At 40.1% G+C, this 16,293-nt stretch overlaps 1 protein-coding gene across 1 annotated transcript in view; it reads right to left on the bottom strand.

Moving 5' to 3' along the window:
* Nucleotides 1-4,498: 4,498 nt before the first annotated feature.
* The window catches only part of LOC115052110 (ephrin-A5b-like), a 70,963-nt gene continuing 59,168 nt past the window's right edge, over nucleotides 4,499-16,293 (bottom strand). Inside the window, exons 3-5 of the mRNA XM_029516035.1 lie at nucleotides 10,878-10,943; nucleotides 10,667-10,747; nucleotides 4,499-9,157 (exon numbers count right to left, since the gene is read on the bottom strand). Coding sequence (XP_029371895.1) covers nucleotides 9,033-9,157; nucleotides 10,667-10,747; nucleotides 10,878-10,943 — 272 coding nt within the window. The 3' untranslated portion in view covers nucleotides 4,499-9,032. The remainder of the gene's footprint in view (nucleotides 9,158-10,666; nucleotides 10,748-10,877; nucleotides 10,944-16,293) is intronic.

Genomic DNA, 16,293 nt, shown 5'->3' with positions numbered 1-16,293 from the left:
CATCTTATATTACATTTAAATATTTGAATTGTTCTACATGAATTACCCCAATGTACGCCCTTTGTTTCTGTGTTTTAAGCTTAGTATGATTTTCTTAAATTGCACGTTTGCAGTACAGCAAAGGCAGTTTTCTCCTGAGTAGACATACGGCATTTAGTCTAACTTGCAATAATGTTGTAGGGCCTCTGTGCTACTGTACTGTAGATGGTCTGTCTTCATAGCAAGATATTGTAAATCCAGTGAAGTGGCTGAAGCGATCTCACATTATAAAGATTTAAAAGCTTAGTACAAGCCTTCTGGAAGTAAACATAATGTTATCCTTTTAACATAATGAGAAAATTCTAATTAAATGTCAAATTAAACATCTACTACACCTGATTTTACAGTGGCTTGTCTTCTCTCTAGTATAATAATAAAAGTAGTGAAATGCTCCTATCTAATGACTACCAGGGGGCGGCGACTCTGATTGTAAAAAGAAGACAGGTTTTATTGAAGTCTTTCAGTGAAATTATTCTACTTTTCAATTGATTTATTCCCTCAGTTAATCCATTTATTATACATACTATATGTTAGCAAGGTCTAGCAAGGTGAAATGTGTGCACTTATTTAAAAATAGACCTCATGGACTGCTTGACCCTGCCCCCACCATGAGGGCAGAAGTGGTGCCAGTGGTAATCGCCTCCTTTTGTGTCTTTAGGTTTGTCTTTCAACAACATTTTGAAAAATGGTCATGTCCTGTTGCGCAGTGTGTCCACAAACGGGAGAAAGTGTTTCCTGAGCATTGTCTCATTGACAAGTAAGGCGTTTCAATTGCTAATGCTAGCAGACACATGCTATTCCCAGAGGTACACTTTATAAGGAAATCAAGTTATGAGGAGAAATAAAAGCAATGTCTGTATTACCTTCTTCATCCAGTTTCACAAGTTTGTCTCTCTTTTGAATAAATTACAAAGTCCACCACAACATTCGTTCATTCATTCATCTTTGACAGCTTAACCGTTTCTGGGCTGGGACAAACCTACAGAGACAGACTAAGATGAACAACAACTCACGCTCAGACTGACGGGAAATTTAGAGTCACCAGTCAACCCAAACATGACGTCTTTGGACGGTGAGAGGAAACCCACACAGGCACAGGGAGAACATGCAAACTCCACACAGAAAGGCCCCAGGCCGGGAACCGAGCCCGCAACCTTCTTGTTGTGAGGCAACAGGCTAGCCTCTATGCCGCCATGCTCCCCTTCCACCACAACATAATATGGAAAATCAGGAGCTTTGCCAAGAGGTTATGCTAACATTACTCTTTTATCTGTGTGGCAGTAACCCGTTTTCGAAAATTTCTGCTTGGTTGCCAGCAACTATTTCCATCAGACAGTCAGGAAAAATTTGAAAGCATAATTGTATATAATGATGGAAGCTGCAGAGTGTTTGATTCTGAACAAAATAGTGACAGTCATCTAAAGCTTGCGACAAAATACTGATAGGCATGAAGTGAATAGCGAGCTTTAAGACTGCTTCCTGAGCTGTATTTTACCATGCAGCGGTACAGGTCATGTGGTGTGGAACATGGTAGACTCTGGATTTTAACAATGCCAGTAAACGCCCCAGGAGGCATCAGGTATGGATCCTCGTCAATACCAATCTCCTTTTGTGAGCACCTTTGTGTTTTCACGAGTTCACACTCAATTTCACAATTTTCTGAAATTGATCTCTATTACACAATTCAACTTATTTGTCATCTGAAAGCTTTGCGTAACGGGCTGCTACTTCAGCCTTCCACTGTTGGGACAGACGCCACAGTGGTCATGTGTTTGCAAATGGCCAACAGCAGGGTACGTATTATGGCGTGCCTGCCTTGTATGTGACGGACAGACTGTACCACACAATCAGGATAGAGTCCGACAGGTCAGATCCAGTCTTCTCTCCTTCTCAACCTTCTCCTCCATTTTTTTTCTGGTAGAAAAAAACAAAAAAAAAAATAAAATAAAATAAATAAAAAAAGATGGCAATGGTGAAATCACAAACTCAAAGTTTCAGAGCATTCATAAACGATTGGATGATGTTATGGAAGATTCCCACTCACCATTTAATTTGAGAAAGACTCTGTGTATTCTGTATTACGTAGATATTACATTAAGTATATGTCGAGCCCAGGCAGGGATACATCTATTCATCACTCTGAGCTCATTGAGCGGAGGATGGTTGGATGTTCAGAGCACGTGAGTTTGATGCTGAGTTTCTCATCCAGAGTTCTCTCTGCGGTTTAGGCTATAACAGTCAAGAGTTAAAGTCAGATAATTTTAGTAACATCAACACTTTGATTTTAATTTTCCTCTGAATTTTAGACAGAATGACTTATGAAATTAGTTTTGGAAGTGTTGTCTCATGGATACTCTGGCACTTTAGACTGTTTGAATTGGAAAAGAGACAGAAATAGATTATCATCTTTACAGTGAAGAGTCTCCAACCACAATAGCCTCTCTTCCTCCTTTAAACGGCTGCACTGGCTGCGATTGAACCACAGGTCTGTCTGAGAATAGACACAGCCCCGCAGGACCAAGATGGAGGGTGGCTTTGGACTTGGGTTTCACCAGGGGTAGTAAAACAGAAGAGAAGGTCAGTGACTTAACACTGTGTCCAACTGCAGCTTTTCTTCACATCACGTTAGGTCAATTTTCACTTATTCTTCAAAGTGAATTCATTCAATTTAGCACAAATGTCACTTTGACTCTAGTATGAACTGATTAGATGTTGGTGGTCAAAGGTCAAGGCTTTGGTGAGGTCACAATGTAAATGCAATATCTCTGTAAAGCCTTGAGGCAGTTCCTACAAATTTGGTAAAATCTTTTGCCTGCATTCACTGACTGGCTTTGCTAGCTGAAGGTGAAAGGTCAAAGTCACAAATCACTGCTCTAAAGAACAAATTGTTCAGCAAATGTCCACTTGGACTAGAAGATGAGCTGATTAGATTTTGGTTGGTCAAAGGTCAAATGTGCCTTTTAGCCAAAAACACACAATTTATGATGACATCTCACATAAATGGTTAATATTTTGCATTACTGGTTACTGGATTTTTAATTCTTCAGTTTTTTCATTTTATTTTAATTTGCAGAAATGCAGTATTTAAGTTGTTTATTTGTCCTTTTTAGGGTTATTGAGGCACTGAAAAAATCTTGAAATGTTTTGGGTCTTCCATTTACTCTTCTTTCTCATTTTCTTTCTTCTGCTCGTTTTATTTGAAGAGTTTCTTAAGACAGGCTGTGAGCGGTTCTCTGTGAAGTCCTTTCATACTTTTACAGTATTAATATGGAATCTAGATCTGCTTTGTAACCAAACAGGATACACTATTCATAATGGGAGCTTTAGAGAAACATGTCTTTTCTTTTCTTTTCTTTTTTAACTATAATTACCTTTCTAAACTTCTACGTTCTCACTCCACGTCTTTGTGTTTTATTTTGTAGATTTAATGGAAGGAGAGGGAAAAAGTGCTTTAAATGGCCAACATTGTCAACTCCTTTTTCTTCCTGCCATCATACTTTTTAGCCAGCTTACTGTGAAACTCATCTTTGTTATGAGTGATTTTACTTTTGACATTTGAGTAGATTTTTGTTTCTGCCTCTTTACTTTTACTAGAATGAAATTTCAAACTGAAGGTGTGGAGTTAAAAGACAGGGCCATGTGTGGGTGCGATGAACACTATCAGGTTGCGTTATGGAAAATGAAGGACGGGTGTTTTGGAGCTTGATCTTTCTGAGGGAATAAAAGTTGAGCTGTTTCAGCATCTGCCATTTAGATTGTGACCTTTTTTGTTTCTCGTCTATCTTTTGCGACTTCACAAATTTAATGGAAGGAAAATAAACAGCTAAAGTGCAGAAAATTTCATCCATGGCCAGAAATTCGTGGCTAATCAATGGCAGAAATCCAGATTTCCACCAGCATACACGGCTCAGATGCCTCAGCTGTATTTTATTACTGTTAATAAAGGATGTTACACTTAACCAAAGACAAGTATGTTCTTGACCTTTTCCCAGAGATTTTCCACTGTGTTTGTGACAACACAACATATTAGCTGCTGTTTGACAGGAAAAACTGTTGTTGCATCAGGATGGTAAAGTCACTGGAGAGACGGAAGGAGGAAGACAAAGACTGGGAAAGACAAAAAGTGAGAAATTGAAGCAGACAGCAGGAGCTAGAGAGCGTGTGAGACAGAGTTTTCTTGGCAGAGCTCCCTGAAGCGCTGCACATTCCCGCAAGATTAATTGAAGCTGTTTCTGTTTTTGTTTTTTCAGCCTGTGAATTACCTCCAGATTATAGAGAAACAGCTGTTCACCCACTTCTCCCGGACTCAGCCTGCGCGATTATGCATCGAATGACAACCAAGACAAACATCTAGCATTCGCTCAAGCTGCTCCGACGCAGCCTTCACGCCTTTTTGATGTTCGTTCCATTTCACAAACTGTCACTCATTTACATGACTATTAATAAAACAAACCAGACATGCTAATTACAACGACAAAGGAATATTTATTAAATCTTTTTTGTTGTTTGTTTAGTCATAGCTGCTCCAACACGTGTATTTACAAAGAAATGGCCTTTTTGTAGAAAAGTCTAGTGAGGGACTGAGCAGGAAACAGACATTAGAAGAGTTTAGATGAGTACAGGAGGAGATGGGGCTCATATAGGCACAAGGTACAGGAACTACCATGTTAAAAGAAATGTGCAGTTTTGTGGCACATCCATGACATGTTTGGGAAAAAAAAAATAAACAAGCAAAAAAAAAAAAAACAAACAAAAAACAAACCAAAAAAAAAAAAAAAAACACAGTTGTGGCTAAAGTAACAAAACATCTCCAATGCTAGACACACATCCCAAAATACAGAGGATGTAAAACAGATGCTGCAAGCCAGAGACACAGCGGTGTTAGCGTCAGGCTACATGGTACCATAGTCAGGTGAAGAAGAAGTCCTCAGAGCTCATTAGTCGCCATCCTTGTAGCAGAGTTTGTTCAAACAACTTGAAACATCAAAATTCGATGTGGAAAACAGACGTTCTCCTGCCGCAACAAACAAACACATTGAGCGTCTTACACCAAGAGAAGTCAGTTGCATCTCATCATCTGAATCCTGCAACATCGTCACAGCAACAGATTCTTAACCGCAACAGCTGGAGGTGAAGATTAGCGAGAGACCACAAATGGAAACAAAGATCATACTGCACCTTGAAGCCACTTTGGATGCAACAATACAATGAACAAAAGCTGTTTTCTTCTTTTTTGTTTTTGTTTTTTTTTTTTTGCGTGGTTTTTTTTTTTTTTTTAAAAAGGAGAGAAAATGGATTTTCAAGCTCTTGGAGGTCCATCTGTTCTTTCTTCAGGCCCTTTGATTCGTGATTGTTACCCGACCAAACTGCATGTTTGATACAAATGTATCCATAGCGGGTGCAAAGTTGATCCTGTTTTGTTTTTGATTTCATATAAAAGACATATAAAATGAAATAAAGCATTTCTTATTACAAACATTGACTCGTTTTCTTGCTAAGAACATTAATGTGTCAGTTAAATCGCCCTTTAATAGAGGTGTGAAAAAAAGAGAAAGTATCTAACAGCGTATCTTACAACAGGCTAATTGCTGGATACACAGTACCCACAAAACTAATTGATTGGTTTTTGTCATTGTGGCATGGCTAAAGGAAAAGATTTCAGTGACAGCTGACTTCTATTGTTGACCAAACCAAAATGTATGGTGGCTGAAAAGTGTGAGGAGGAGAAGTTTTTCGAGGAAGTACTACCATGTGCTCCCAAATTTATGCTTATTCTCATATTAGCTAAATGCTGAATGCAATTCTTCTTAACTTGCAGGCTATTATTTATTTATTAACCCTGCAATCGTGAATTCTTGGGGAAGAAAAATCTAATAGTTCAATGCTTTCACTTGCTGTTCTTTTTTTCCCCAGGACTTTCAGCCGAGATTTAATTACATTTTGTTGTAAATTTCATATTGAGTTATATCAGTGACTTTTAGGTTTTTGTCTGGGAAACAGGCAGGATAAGTGCAAATCAGATAGTAGTTCAAAGGAATTCATTAGCAATACAAGAGGACCGAAAGTCGAATGCATTAAAGGTTCTATCTGTACATTTTTGCTATTGATACATTAGCACTAACAGGTAACAGGTCACCAAGAGCTTCAGCTATCGTTGTGTTTATGAGTGTACAAAAACTCACTATCACTGTAGTATAGTCTTAGCAGACCGCGGCTGGCTATATAGCATTAAAACTTAAGTAGAGAATGAGGTGGTAGGAACAGGGTGACAACAGGAGCTAACGTTGGTGTTGCTTTACGCTGCTGGAAACAGCCCTTCACAAGAACCTAGTGCTTCTTCAAGACAGCCATTAATGCTTCAAGTGGCGACGTAGCAATAACTTCTATATAGCACCGTTAGTGCTGCAGATTTGAGAGAAATAAATAATAAGGCATAGTTTTGTAATTTCATGGAACTATCTGTAACACGAGTGGGAGAGTTATGATTTTAGAGGCACTGGACTAATTTCACCCATTTTCCATCTCTTCTGTAGCTCTGTCTGAAAATCAACCATAACGACAACATATATTCAGCAATTTGGGCTTGACCTCCCTGACACGAAGCAGTCTCGCTTCTGTGACAGAGTATTCGGGCCACTGTCAAGGGGACTATTTTATTCTATTTCATTCTTGCAATATTGACGATTTCTTATAAAATTATAACTTAATTTTACTATTTATTATAAATTAAAATTGAAGCATCATAATATTCTTTTGTGTAACTTTATACTCATATTTATACTTATAAAATTATAATTATACATAAAATTACAATTTCATTTGTTAATTATAATTATTATTAGAAAATTTGGTCCCAGAGCTTTCTCTTAAATTGTGATCAATTTGCTAATATCCTAATTTTATTCTCTGAAATATTATTTCATTTCTTGAATAATTCTCATTGTGACAAGTCTTATTATGTATTATCTTATAGAAGTCTGATATGTTTTTCCCCTGAAGTGGCCCTGTATGCCTTTGCACTGAACCAAATGAGCTACAAGGCTTCTGTTTCAGCTGTGAACCTAGCAGGGCTGATTCCATTTGGCAGTGAGTGCGTGCGAAGGTAACAGTTCTGCAGCAACTGACACGTGGAAAAGATATGTTTACCGCACACAAAAGAAAAATAACAAATTAAAATATGGAACATGCATATTGATCTAGGCAGGAGCGCTACAGTGCTTCACAGTTCACTTTTTTCCCCTCTCAGGTCCAAAGGTGATAGAGTTTCAGTTTGCTCCAGAGAGACCAGGACACCTCGCTCTGTTTATTCCATCTCTCCTGGTGGTCGATTTTTCATTCCTGAAATAACTGGTACAAGGGTGCCCCTGGTGTATTTTCTCTACAGATGCCACTTGACACAATATCAAAGAATGCAACCGAATCCACACAACCCCAGACACACACATGCATACTACTACCACCTGCTCTGTAACTCAGTCACTGTCTCACGGAAACATCTTTAGCCACAGAAAACTTGTGCTGCTTTATTCGAGGAAGCATACGCACCTCGATTGAGAAAGCAAAGGGGGAAAAAAAAAAAAAAGAAAAGAAAAAGACAAGTAATTTTTTACCTCATGTTAAGCATGGACACATCCCTGAACTTTGTAGGAAATTTGCCTCTCTATATACAATAGTCATGTTATGACAGTGATTCACAAAAGCAATAGTGTAATAGTAAAACTACGTTTGTGACATTCGTTAATTACAAAAATCGAAACACAAATATTCTATGCTTTATACACCCTGATAGCACATCAGACTTTTTTTTTCGTGGACAATTTGAAACCATCATCAGCAGTCCTTCCAAACAGATACATAGACTGCTCTCAGTTTTACTGTATGATTGTATCAAATGAACTGTGTAATCTGAACTAACTTTAATGAGAAGGGTCCTTTTTTTATTGCCTTTCTACTGTACTTACAGATTAAACCAGAACAGAAAAAAGCACGAGGACTTCACAATAAATAGGAAAATACATTTTGCCCGACAAAATACCATGTTGACTTCTAAGCTCCTCTCAAATATTTTACTGTACAACTCGTGTTGACTGCTACAATTGCATTATGTGATTTATTAAAAAACACATACATTATTCAACCATTAAATTGCCTCTATCCAAACACTAAAAGATGGCTGCCTCTTTAAAATTTTCTTTTTCTTCTTCTTTTTTTACTCTCACCAAGGGTCCTCCACAGTCTGAGATGATGCATCCTTTTTAACCTGAGAGGAAGGTCATCAAAGGCCTGTCGTGTTACTCCACTTGCCCTCGGCAGCAGTCTCCTAGCAACAACATCCCTCATGTTTTCCTTTCCGTTGGCCTGTGATGTGATAAGTTGCTCCCAGATCTTCACTGAAACCTTTTTTTTCCCACTTTGAAGTAAGATTTAATTATGTTACATGTCGGGGTGTTACAAGATGTTCCTGAACACAAAGATGTTAAAAGTCTGTAAACGTTTGAGGGATCCTGCTGTGCTTCTTTGCCATTCGAGCTAAAGAGTGTAATGATTGTGTAGCTTGTTTTCAATGTAATGTGTATATGCATAAAAGCATGTATGTGTGCTTTGCTTATAAACACAAATCAATGTGTAATATCTGCAGCGACCAGTAGAGACCCTATTATCTCAGGGGGTGATGGTGGAGGGCTCGGTCATTGGTGCCCTCCCTAAGGTCAAGAATCACACTTGTTGGCATTTTCCAAAGTAAAAAAAAAAAAAAAGACAACAGAGGCTTCAGCGCTGAAGTCCCTCCTTCTCTCTTTTCACTGAGAGAGATTGTCAATGTTTTTTTCTTTCTTTCTTTCTTTCTTTTTTTTTTAAAAAGTGCTCCTTCAGGGGAAGGGTTTTAGGGTAGGGCGGCATGTGGTCCAATCAGGACAGTCCATTCCAGGCTAGGGGTGGGGGTGGGGGTGGGGCGGGCGGGGGGGTGGTGGTGGTGTTGGATTCCACACACTTGGCTATAAAGACAAGATGGAAACCAGGAGTATGAGGGCGGAGCTGTGCAGGAGAACTGAGGTCTGGCACCAAGTGGCTGAATTGACATTCCTCCGAGCTGGCTCTGGTGACTCGTGACTGATGCCGTCTGAGGGGCGAGACATGGAAAATATCATCACTCTCTGTGTGAGTTAAAACATTGAGCAAATCAGACACTGTGCGGAGGACTGTTCATCCAGCACAGCAGTAAATGAGCACAGACAACAAAGCTGGATTACCAACCCAGGAGAAGCCTGCAACAGCCCCCTGGTCCTGCACCTTTATATTAATCATGTGTCAGTTGGTTTGTGGTAAATTGAATAACTGCTTAATACTTTGGCTGGGAATATGCACCCCTAAAGCTGAGTATAAACTGAAATGAAAAGGGCCTTAAAGAGCAATTCAGCACTCAGCACCGGCTCTAACATACCCCTTTCAGTTATTCAGATAATGCATCCAAACCCAGGGGCCTGTGTTGAGATTTATATGGAGCTAAATACAATTTAGTTTAAGGTGAATTAGAGACATTTAGAGGTGCTGCTAGGTGGAAAGGCAAACTGTCTCTCTCAGTTTCCCTTTAACTGTCTCCCGGCTGCCGCTTTGTGTTTGTTTGGCAGACTCAGCAGAAAAGTAAATAAGCTTATTTCCCAAAATGTCAAACTGTACCCTCACAAACAGAGGGTCAATGGGGGGTCCAGAGCAAATGTGTACCCCAAGGTGTGTTAATGCAGCTATGTTGCACAAGCAAAACCCTACGAACTGTTGACAAAAATAAAACCCCAACAAAAATGCTGACACGCACTAGAGGCAGTTCAATTAGGTAACCAAATGTGAGATGTACGGCTGATGCATGAGCCAGTTCACATTGGAGTTCGGTTATCAGCAGTCATGCCCAAGTAGACTTCCCTTAGCGTCTACGGTATAGCGCACATTGCACACTGTGGCCATTTTTACTCTTATTTGTTGGGGTAGATGTCCTTTATAAAAGCAGCTGTGGGGCGTGAGTGGATGACATGCAGCAAAGATTCAAAACCTGGCAGCAATACCTTTTAGTAAAATAAAGCTATAGTATTTCAGGAGCACGGTGAAATGTTAATGCCATCTCCAACATTTCTTTTTTTTTTTTTTTACTCAAAAACTCAGCAGCAGCGGTTCTCTTGCCCTGAAGTATGTTTGTTTTTTTTTAATTCAGGTTAAACATTTCCATGTTTTTTTTCTAAAACACTAACATGCTGGCGTGGATTTTTAAATGTCATCACATCAGTGCTTTATAGTCTCACATTAGCTTTCTACTCCTGGATGGCCCATTTAGCTGCAAATATGAAAGTGGCATTCATTTAAGAACAAAATCCTCACTTTCATAAACTTTGCCACAGATCTAATGGAAAACCTGGGTCAAAGTCCCCCTGACTTTTAGTGGAGCGAACCAAGGTGAGACTAACGCGGGTTAGCATACAAATGAACTCATCCCTGCAGCACTTTGTTACATTCAACTTTTTAAGAAGTATTCATCAATCTTCAGAAGGAAATGAAAAGAAAAGAGAATTATCAGCAGATACACCAGGACAGTTTAATCTCTAACACACACACACACTCCGTGCTATGTAATCCCACCAACCTCTGGGTTCAAGAGAGTTGTGACTGTTGTCCTCAAAATCGACCCCTTCCTGCACGCTCCCAGTGTTTTTCACACAATTGTCTTTGGAAAACAAAGAGGGGAGAGGAGATGTGAAGATTAGACAATTCAAACGTCACGCAGCCCGATCACATGATGATGCCTGGCAGCATGGAAATCTGGACAGGACAAACACAACGATCCCATGACTCACTTTGAGGCCTGACGAAGACTTTGAGTCGAAGGCAGCTCCGTCTTCCCTTGTCGTCAGTGATAGAGGCTGTGGAACAAGTGAGCACATTAGACACATTAACACACACTTTTCCATTTCTAAAAGCTATGCATGATCTAATCTCTGTGTGCATGATAATAGGCAGAAATGACTGGCACTGTTTTCTGGATTATCTTTGCTCAACAATCAGATCATGACAATTCCACCGTCGCTGAAAACAAAACCATTTTACTGCACTTAAAACATTTTCACCTGACAAAAATTGACTTCACTTCCACTTTCCACTTAAGTACAAAATAAAAGAAAATGCTTTGAGTACAAACACAAATTAACCATTCTGTGCCAGCATTGCACCATATCCGCTTTGATCAAAAACAATGTTGCATAAAAATGGGATTTTATATTGTTTAGTCCACATCCTCAGAATATTGCCTCATTGCCATAGGACGCTCCCTCTCCATCACTTTATGATGTTTGCTGGGGCATCAAAGTTTTGATTAAAAAGGTAAAATGTGCCTCATGAAGGAAAAAACATTTACATTTTTTTAAGGTAAACAATTGCAAAACGTGGGCTTTGGAATCAATTCTGAAAGTCAGATATTTTCACAGCGTGACAATCAAAAAATTGAAACCCATCAATACCAAAGTGGGTCCAAGACCCCAAAGTTGAGCACCTTTTATGTTTTGTGTAGAAAAACCCATTTATAAAACAGAGATATGTATGTTCACCCTGCCACCAGGCCAACATCCTGATGAGCCATCAATGAGGATGACACAATCAGAATACAGAGCGAGAGAGAGCCTTTCAAATGAACAGTAATAATAATAATACATTTTATTTATACGTCTTTCAGGCCACCCAAGTATGACCCACCTGACCAACAAAAGTGTTATTTATATGCACATTCCATAGTGCAATATTAGATTGTTTATATTAAAACTGTAACAGACTGTAGCTATTGCATGATTCATGCTACACAGTTTCAGCCCGGCGAGCCCCCCCCCCAGGGCTTCCCAGGCAGGTGTGGGGTATTAGTAACAAACTGTTCAAATCCTGTTGTATCGCATCAAGTGTCCTGGTTCTGCAAACCCTCTCAATAATTTCCATTCACATCCAAATACGATAGAAACCTATCGACTCTGCGAACTCTACCTTCATTCATAAACATCAGCAGCGATGGAGAATATGACAAGGTTGGTTGTTTTTTTTCTCGTCGCAGGAATTCCACTGCAGCGTCCTTTCAATACAGTCTGAGGAGCTGTATCTTGATTTATCTTGCTGTCTGAACGTTCGTCTGATCTTGATGTAAAGTGTTTCTGCCTCATATATCTGATAGGAAACAAGTCAATGTCACCCTCATATTTCCGTGTCTAATTTAGCCAGGGGCAGCCATTTCTGTAGATGTGTGGCACGCTGTTATGCTCACCTACAAAATCTCATTTCCTCTGTTTCCTGATTGTGAAAGGCAAAGATTAAAAAACATTTTTCTGAGTTGATGTGATTGTTTTGCAGCGCTAACAAAACTAATTAGTTTTCAAGTAGTGCCGGGGACCACGTTGCTAATTGAGTGCTGAGGGTGTCTCCAACTGTGACGAATGAACTTCAGTTTTCACTTTTGTCAGAGAATATTTTCATGTTCTCTATGGCCTTATCTTTGACCCGCAGCTGATTTTCTTTTACCCTTTTCCTCACGGGCATTGATACTCTGACCTTTCCTTCTAACTTCTTCACACACAACGTCAAATGTGTTGGGATGTTTGCCACTGTGTGTCGGGTATGCATGCATGCACGTATGTGGTTGTGGTTGCCCTAGTATGTGCATCTGTGCGCAGACGTGTCTGTTTGTCCACAGACACTCCTCTATCCTTTCACCCAGACGTTTTGTGTAATGGATTCAGGGCCGGCAGTGAATTCCAGATAAAAGCAAACTATGTCAGTGTTTCCACTGTTGCAATGGCTCGGGCTCTTATTTCAAAAGTCACTTTATCAGATGCCGTGCGGCTGCAGGAGGGGATAAAAATCATCTTTAACACTCTGCCATGGGAGGAATATTGAAAGTGAAGCAGCAGAGAGAGGAATTAACGATAGAGACACTGTGTCAGTCATGCTGCTTCTGTGTCAGCGGGTATCGAGTAACTTACCTCACACTCTGACAGTGGCGGGAACAGGCGGAAGAGCTCACTGTCTCAGTTTCTGCCTCTGAACTGCACTGACCAAAACTCTTTCTGCTTCTCCCTTTATCTTCCCTTCCTTATCTGTTTCATTGACTGTTGTTATATCTTCAGCTGTATCAGGATTTACGACTGGATGACAGAAACTGTGGTCTGGAATAAATTTTTAATCTAGCGAAAGGATTCAGATTACAGCTGCAACTCACCAGAAATTTTACTTAATGATCATTAAATGGATAATCATTTAACTATCAAAAGGAAGCACCCCAAAATATTCTAGATAATTCAGGCAGTTGTCCCGATTTCTTTCCAATACATAAGACCAGTCACTAAATCAGTGATTGAGATGCATAAAACTCATGGTAACCATAGCTATGATGATTCCAATTGCATTTCCTGTTTACAAAGAACTGAGGATGTGTCACATTACCGTAGTAGAAAAAAAAGGACCAAAAACATTAACTGACAGCAGCAGGTTCAACTGCAAAGAATAATGTTAGTATGAGTTTGCCTGCTGCACAAGCTCAGAGCACTGGCGTGCTGCTTGTTATTGCATTTGTCACGTTAGCATGTACATTACACAAGCTTCACTCCTGACAAACTGAGACTGCTTAATTTTTTTCTCTCTGGAAATTTATAAGCATATCAACGTGACACAATTTCCATCCAGAGCCATCAGCTGTCACCCATTCCTTCAGTGAAACCTGAAACGCATGTCAAACACTGGGGCTCATTCATCAAACAGCCTAAAACACACAGCGACACTGTGAAGCCGTCTGACCTTAAAACTGCCGTTTATTCCTGCAAACCATCTTCTGCCTTCATGAAATCTGCCCATCAGCTAACAACTCACTCAGCCCTCTGAGCTAACAGGCAGATTTACTTCTTCTAATAATCAATCTTTAGCCTTCTGGTACTGTTTTTTCTTTTTACCCATTTTTGCAATTCTACAAAACAATCATTTATGTTGAACTCTTCATAAACTGTGAGTTTATTTTATTGTCTGCCTGTGCACATGTCCCACTGTTGACGTCGCTCTTGTTGAAGTTAACGCCTTACTGAAACAAAAACGGCGAAAACTTGCTACATGTGTGAGATGGAAAAATATTGAGATCACAGTAATCAGCCATTATGACACACGTTATTCTCAATATTTTCATGTATGACTTATTACACCTAACATCCCAGAAGAAGTTGAAGACATCACAGTGAATCACATTACAGATGACATGATGAAAAATAAGAGGAATTGGAAATTGCCACATGTGCAGCTCTCAGACTTTTTGCAGGTGTTTGAGGTGAATCTGTCGACTGTAGGAACTAAAAATAAGTTGTGGTGTTGCTCTGCACCTCAGAAAGAGAAATACAAGTGATAAAGTGGCAGAACAGCAACTTCAATTGTTTTTTTCAGGTTGTAAAAGGGGAAATTGAAAGTATAAAACTGCTTCGGCATCCAGAGGAATAAATCACAGCTGCTCTTGTTGTGACCACAGTATAAAGAGAATAATGAAACGTGCAGGTTATATATAACAGACCTTATTATATCTCTTTCAGATTATCAGATTTTATTTGGTATTCTTAATAGGTTTGTCTGAGGACATGGTCATAATACATTTTGGTTATTTGGGATTATTATTATGTTAGTCCCCAGGGAAATTCTTCAATCCATAATCTCCTGCTTATTATTGACAGTTTTGTTTGTTTGCTTGTTTGGGAATGACACTAAAATGTGTCTTTCTTAGCCTTTCTTCTGACAGTTTTTCTGTTATCATACTTTCTCACCATCTCTCTTTCTACCCGTACTATCAACCCACACTATTATCCAACTGTCTCTTCCTCCCTCCGATGTCTACCGCTGAGGTCAGAGTCTGGGTTTTCTGTCCTGGAGCAACACAGTCGGGATTCACTGTAACTGTGACTCCAGCTCTGCCTGCAACTCTAGACTCAGACTGTCAGTCAGGTCGTCTTTATGCTGCCTCATCATGACGATGGGGCGATGGCAAACCTCACGGTTACACGCTAAACCGAAAGACACGATGCAAGTAGAAGTCTGGTGCTGCTGAACCTGTGATCTTTCAATCATCACCAGCAACGTAATAGGCAGGGATGGCATGTCGGGCAAGGATTTAGTGTAACTGTGAATTAGACACATTCTGACATAAATAGCCTAGCGTAGGGTCCAGTGTTTTGCTTTTTTTTTATGTTAGCTTCATCTTGGTGAACAAAGCCCTTTGTCTTCACTTCAGCTGCGAGAAGCTAAAGGGAAACTGTCAGAGTACTGTGCCCTCATGTCATTATCAATATAGATCTGCGCTGGCTGTACGAAGTGGGACCCAGGCGTTTGAAGCGTGAGGGCTTTACAGGGAGACAGTCATCCCTCTCACACGGGGAGAGCCAGACTCTCAACTGTCTCCTCTGAAAATTGGATTTCTATCCCCTGAGATTAGGATCAGGCTTCCCCCGCTCTACTGCAGCTCTATTAGAAAAACAACCCTAACTCGCCCTCTAAGGCCATGAGAAGCTTGCTGTGCAGCCTTCGTCATCTTTGTGACCTTTGACCTTCTAGGACCAGCCGCAGCACTGATCCCACACCAGGCTTTCCCCCGGGTGTCTGTCTGTCTGCCAGACATGCAGGCCTGTAGCCGACTGCAGGTGTCATCTATTTGACGTGGCCCCGCCTCCAACCCCCCCCCTTGCCTGGGGCAAATGACAATCACCGCAAAGAAGGACAAAGGAGGGTCTGTCTTCACTGAGACAAGCAGGCATGAAGCCCCTTTTCCATGTCATTTACATGGCCACTCAACAGATTTCTAAACCATATTATCTGTAGAACACAGGTATTTACCCTCAGCTATTGTCAGGCTTTGCTACAGCAAGATACTGTTAACATGCAATTTGACACTGATACCAGCAGCTGATACAACATCCAGTATTAACTGTAATTCTGCCAGAGTTTGGGGATCTGGATGATGTTGATGGGAAGAAAAACAAGGAACCATCTGGAAAAATATGTTTTGCAGTAGTGCTCCAATACTTTTTCCTTCCTGCCTAAATATGCATTTATAGATTCCAAATGAAAGAAACTGTCATGGCAGTCCTTGTTTTCTGCACAGACAGTGTTCAGCATTAAGACAGTTGGAGTGCCTTAAGGCTTGGCTGGACATCAAACTCCGGTACAAAAGTCAGCCAGCTGCATTATAAAATATCTTGTTCTTTGAGTCAAGGA

This window comes from Echeneis naucrates, chromosome 12 (assembly GCF_900963305.1).
Source record: "Echeneis naucrates chromosome 12, fEcheNa1.1, whole genome shotgun sequence".
NCBI classification, from domain to species: domain Eukaryota; kingdom Metazoa; phylum Chordata; class Actinopteri; order Carangiformes; family Echeneidae; genus Echeneis; species Echeneis naucrates.
Note: the sequence above shows the minus strand (reverse complement) of the source record. Positions and strands in the feature narration are given on the sequence as shown.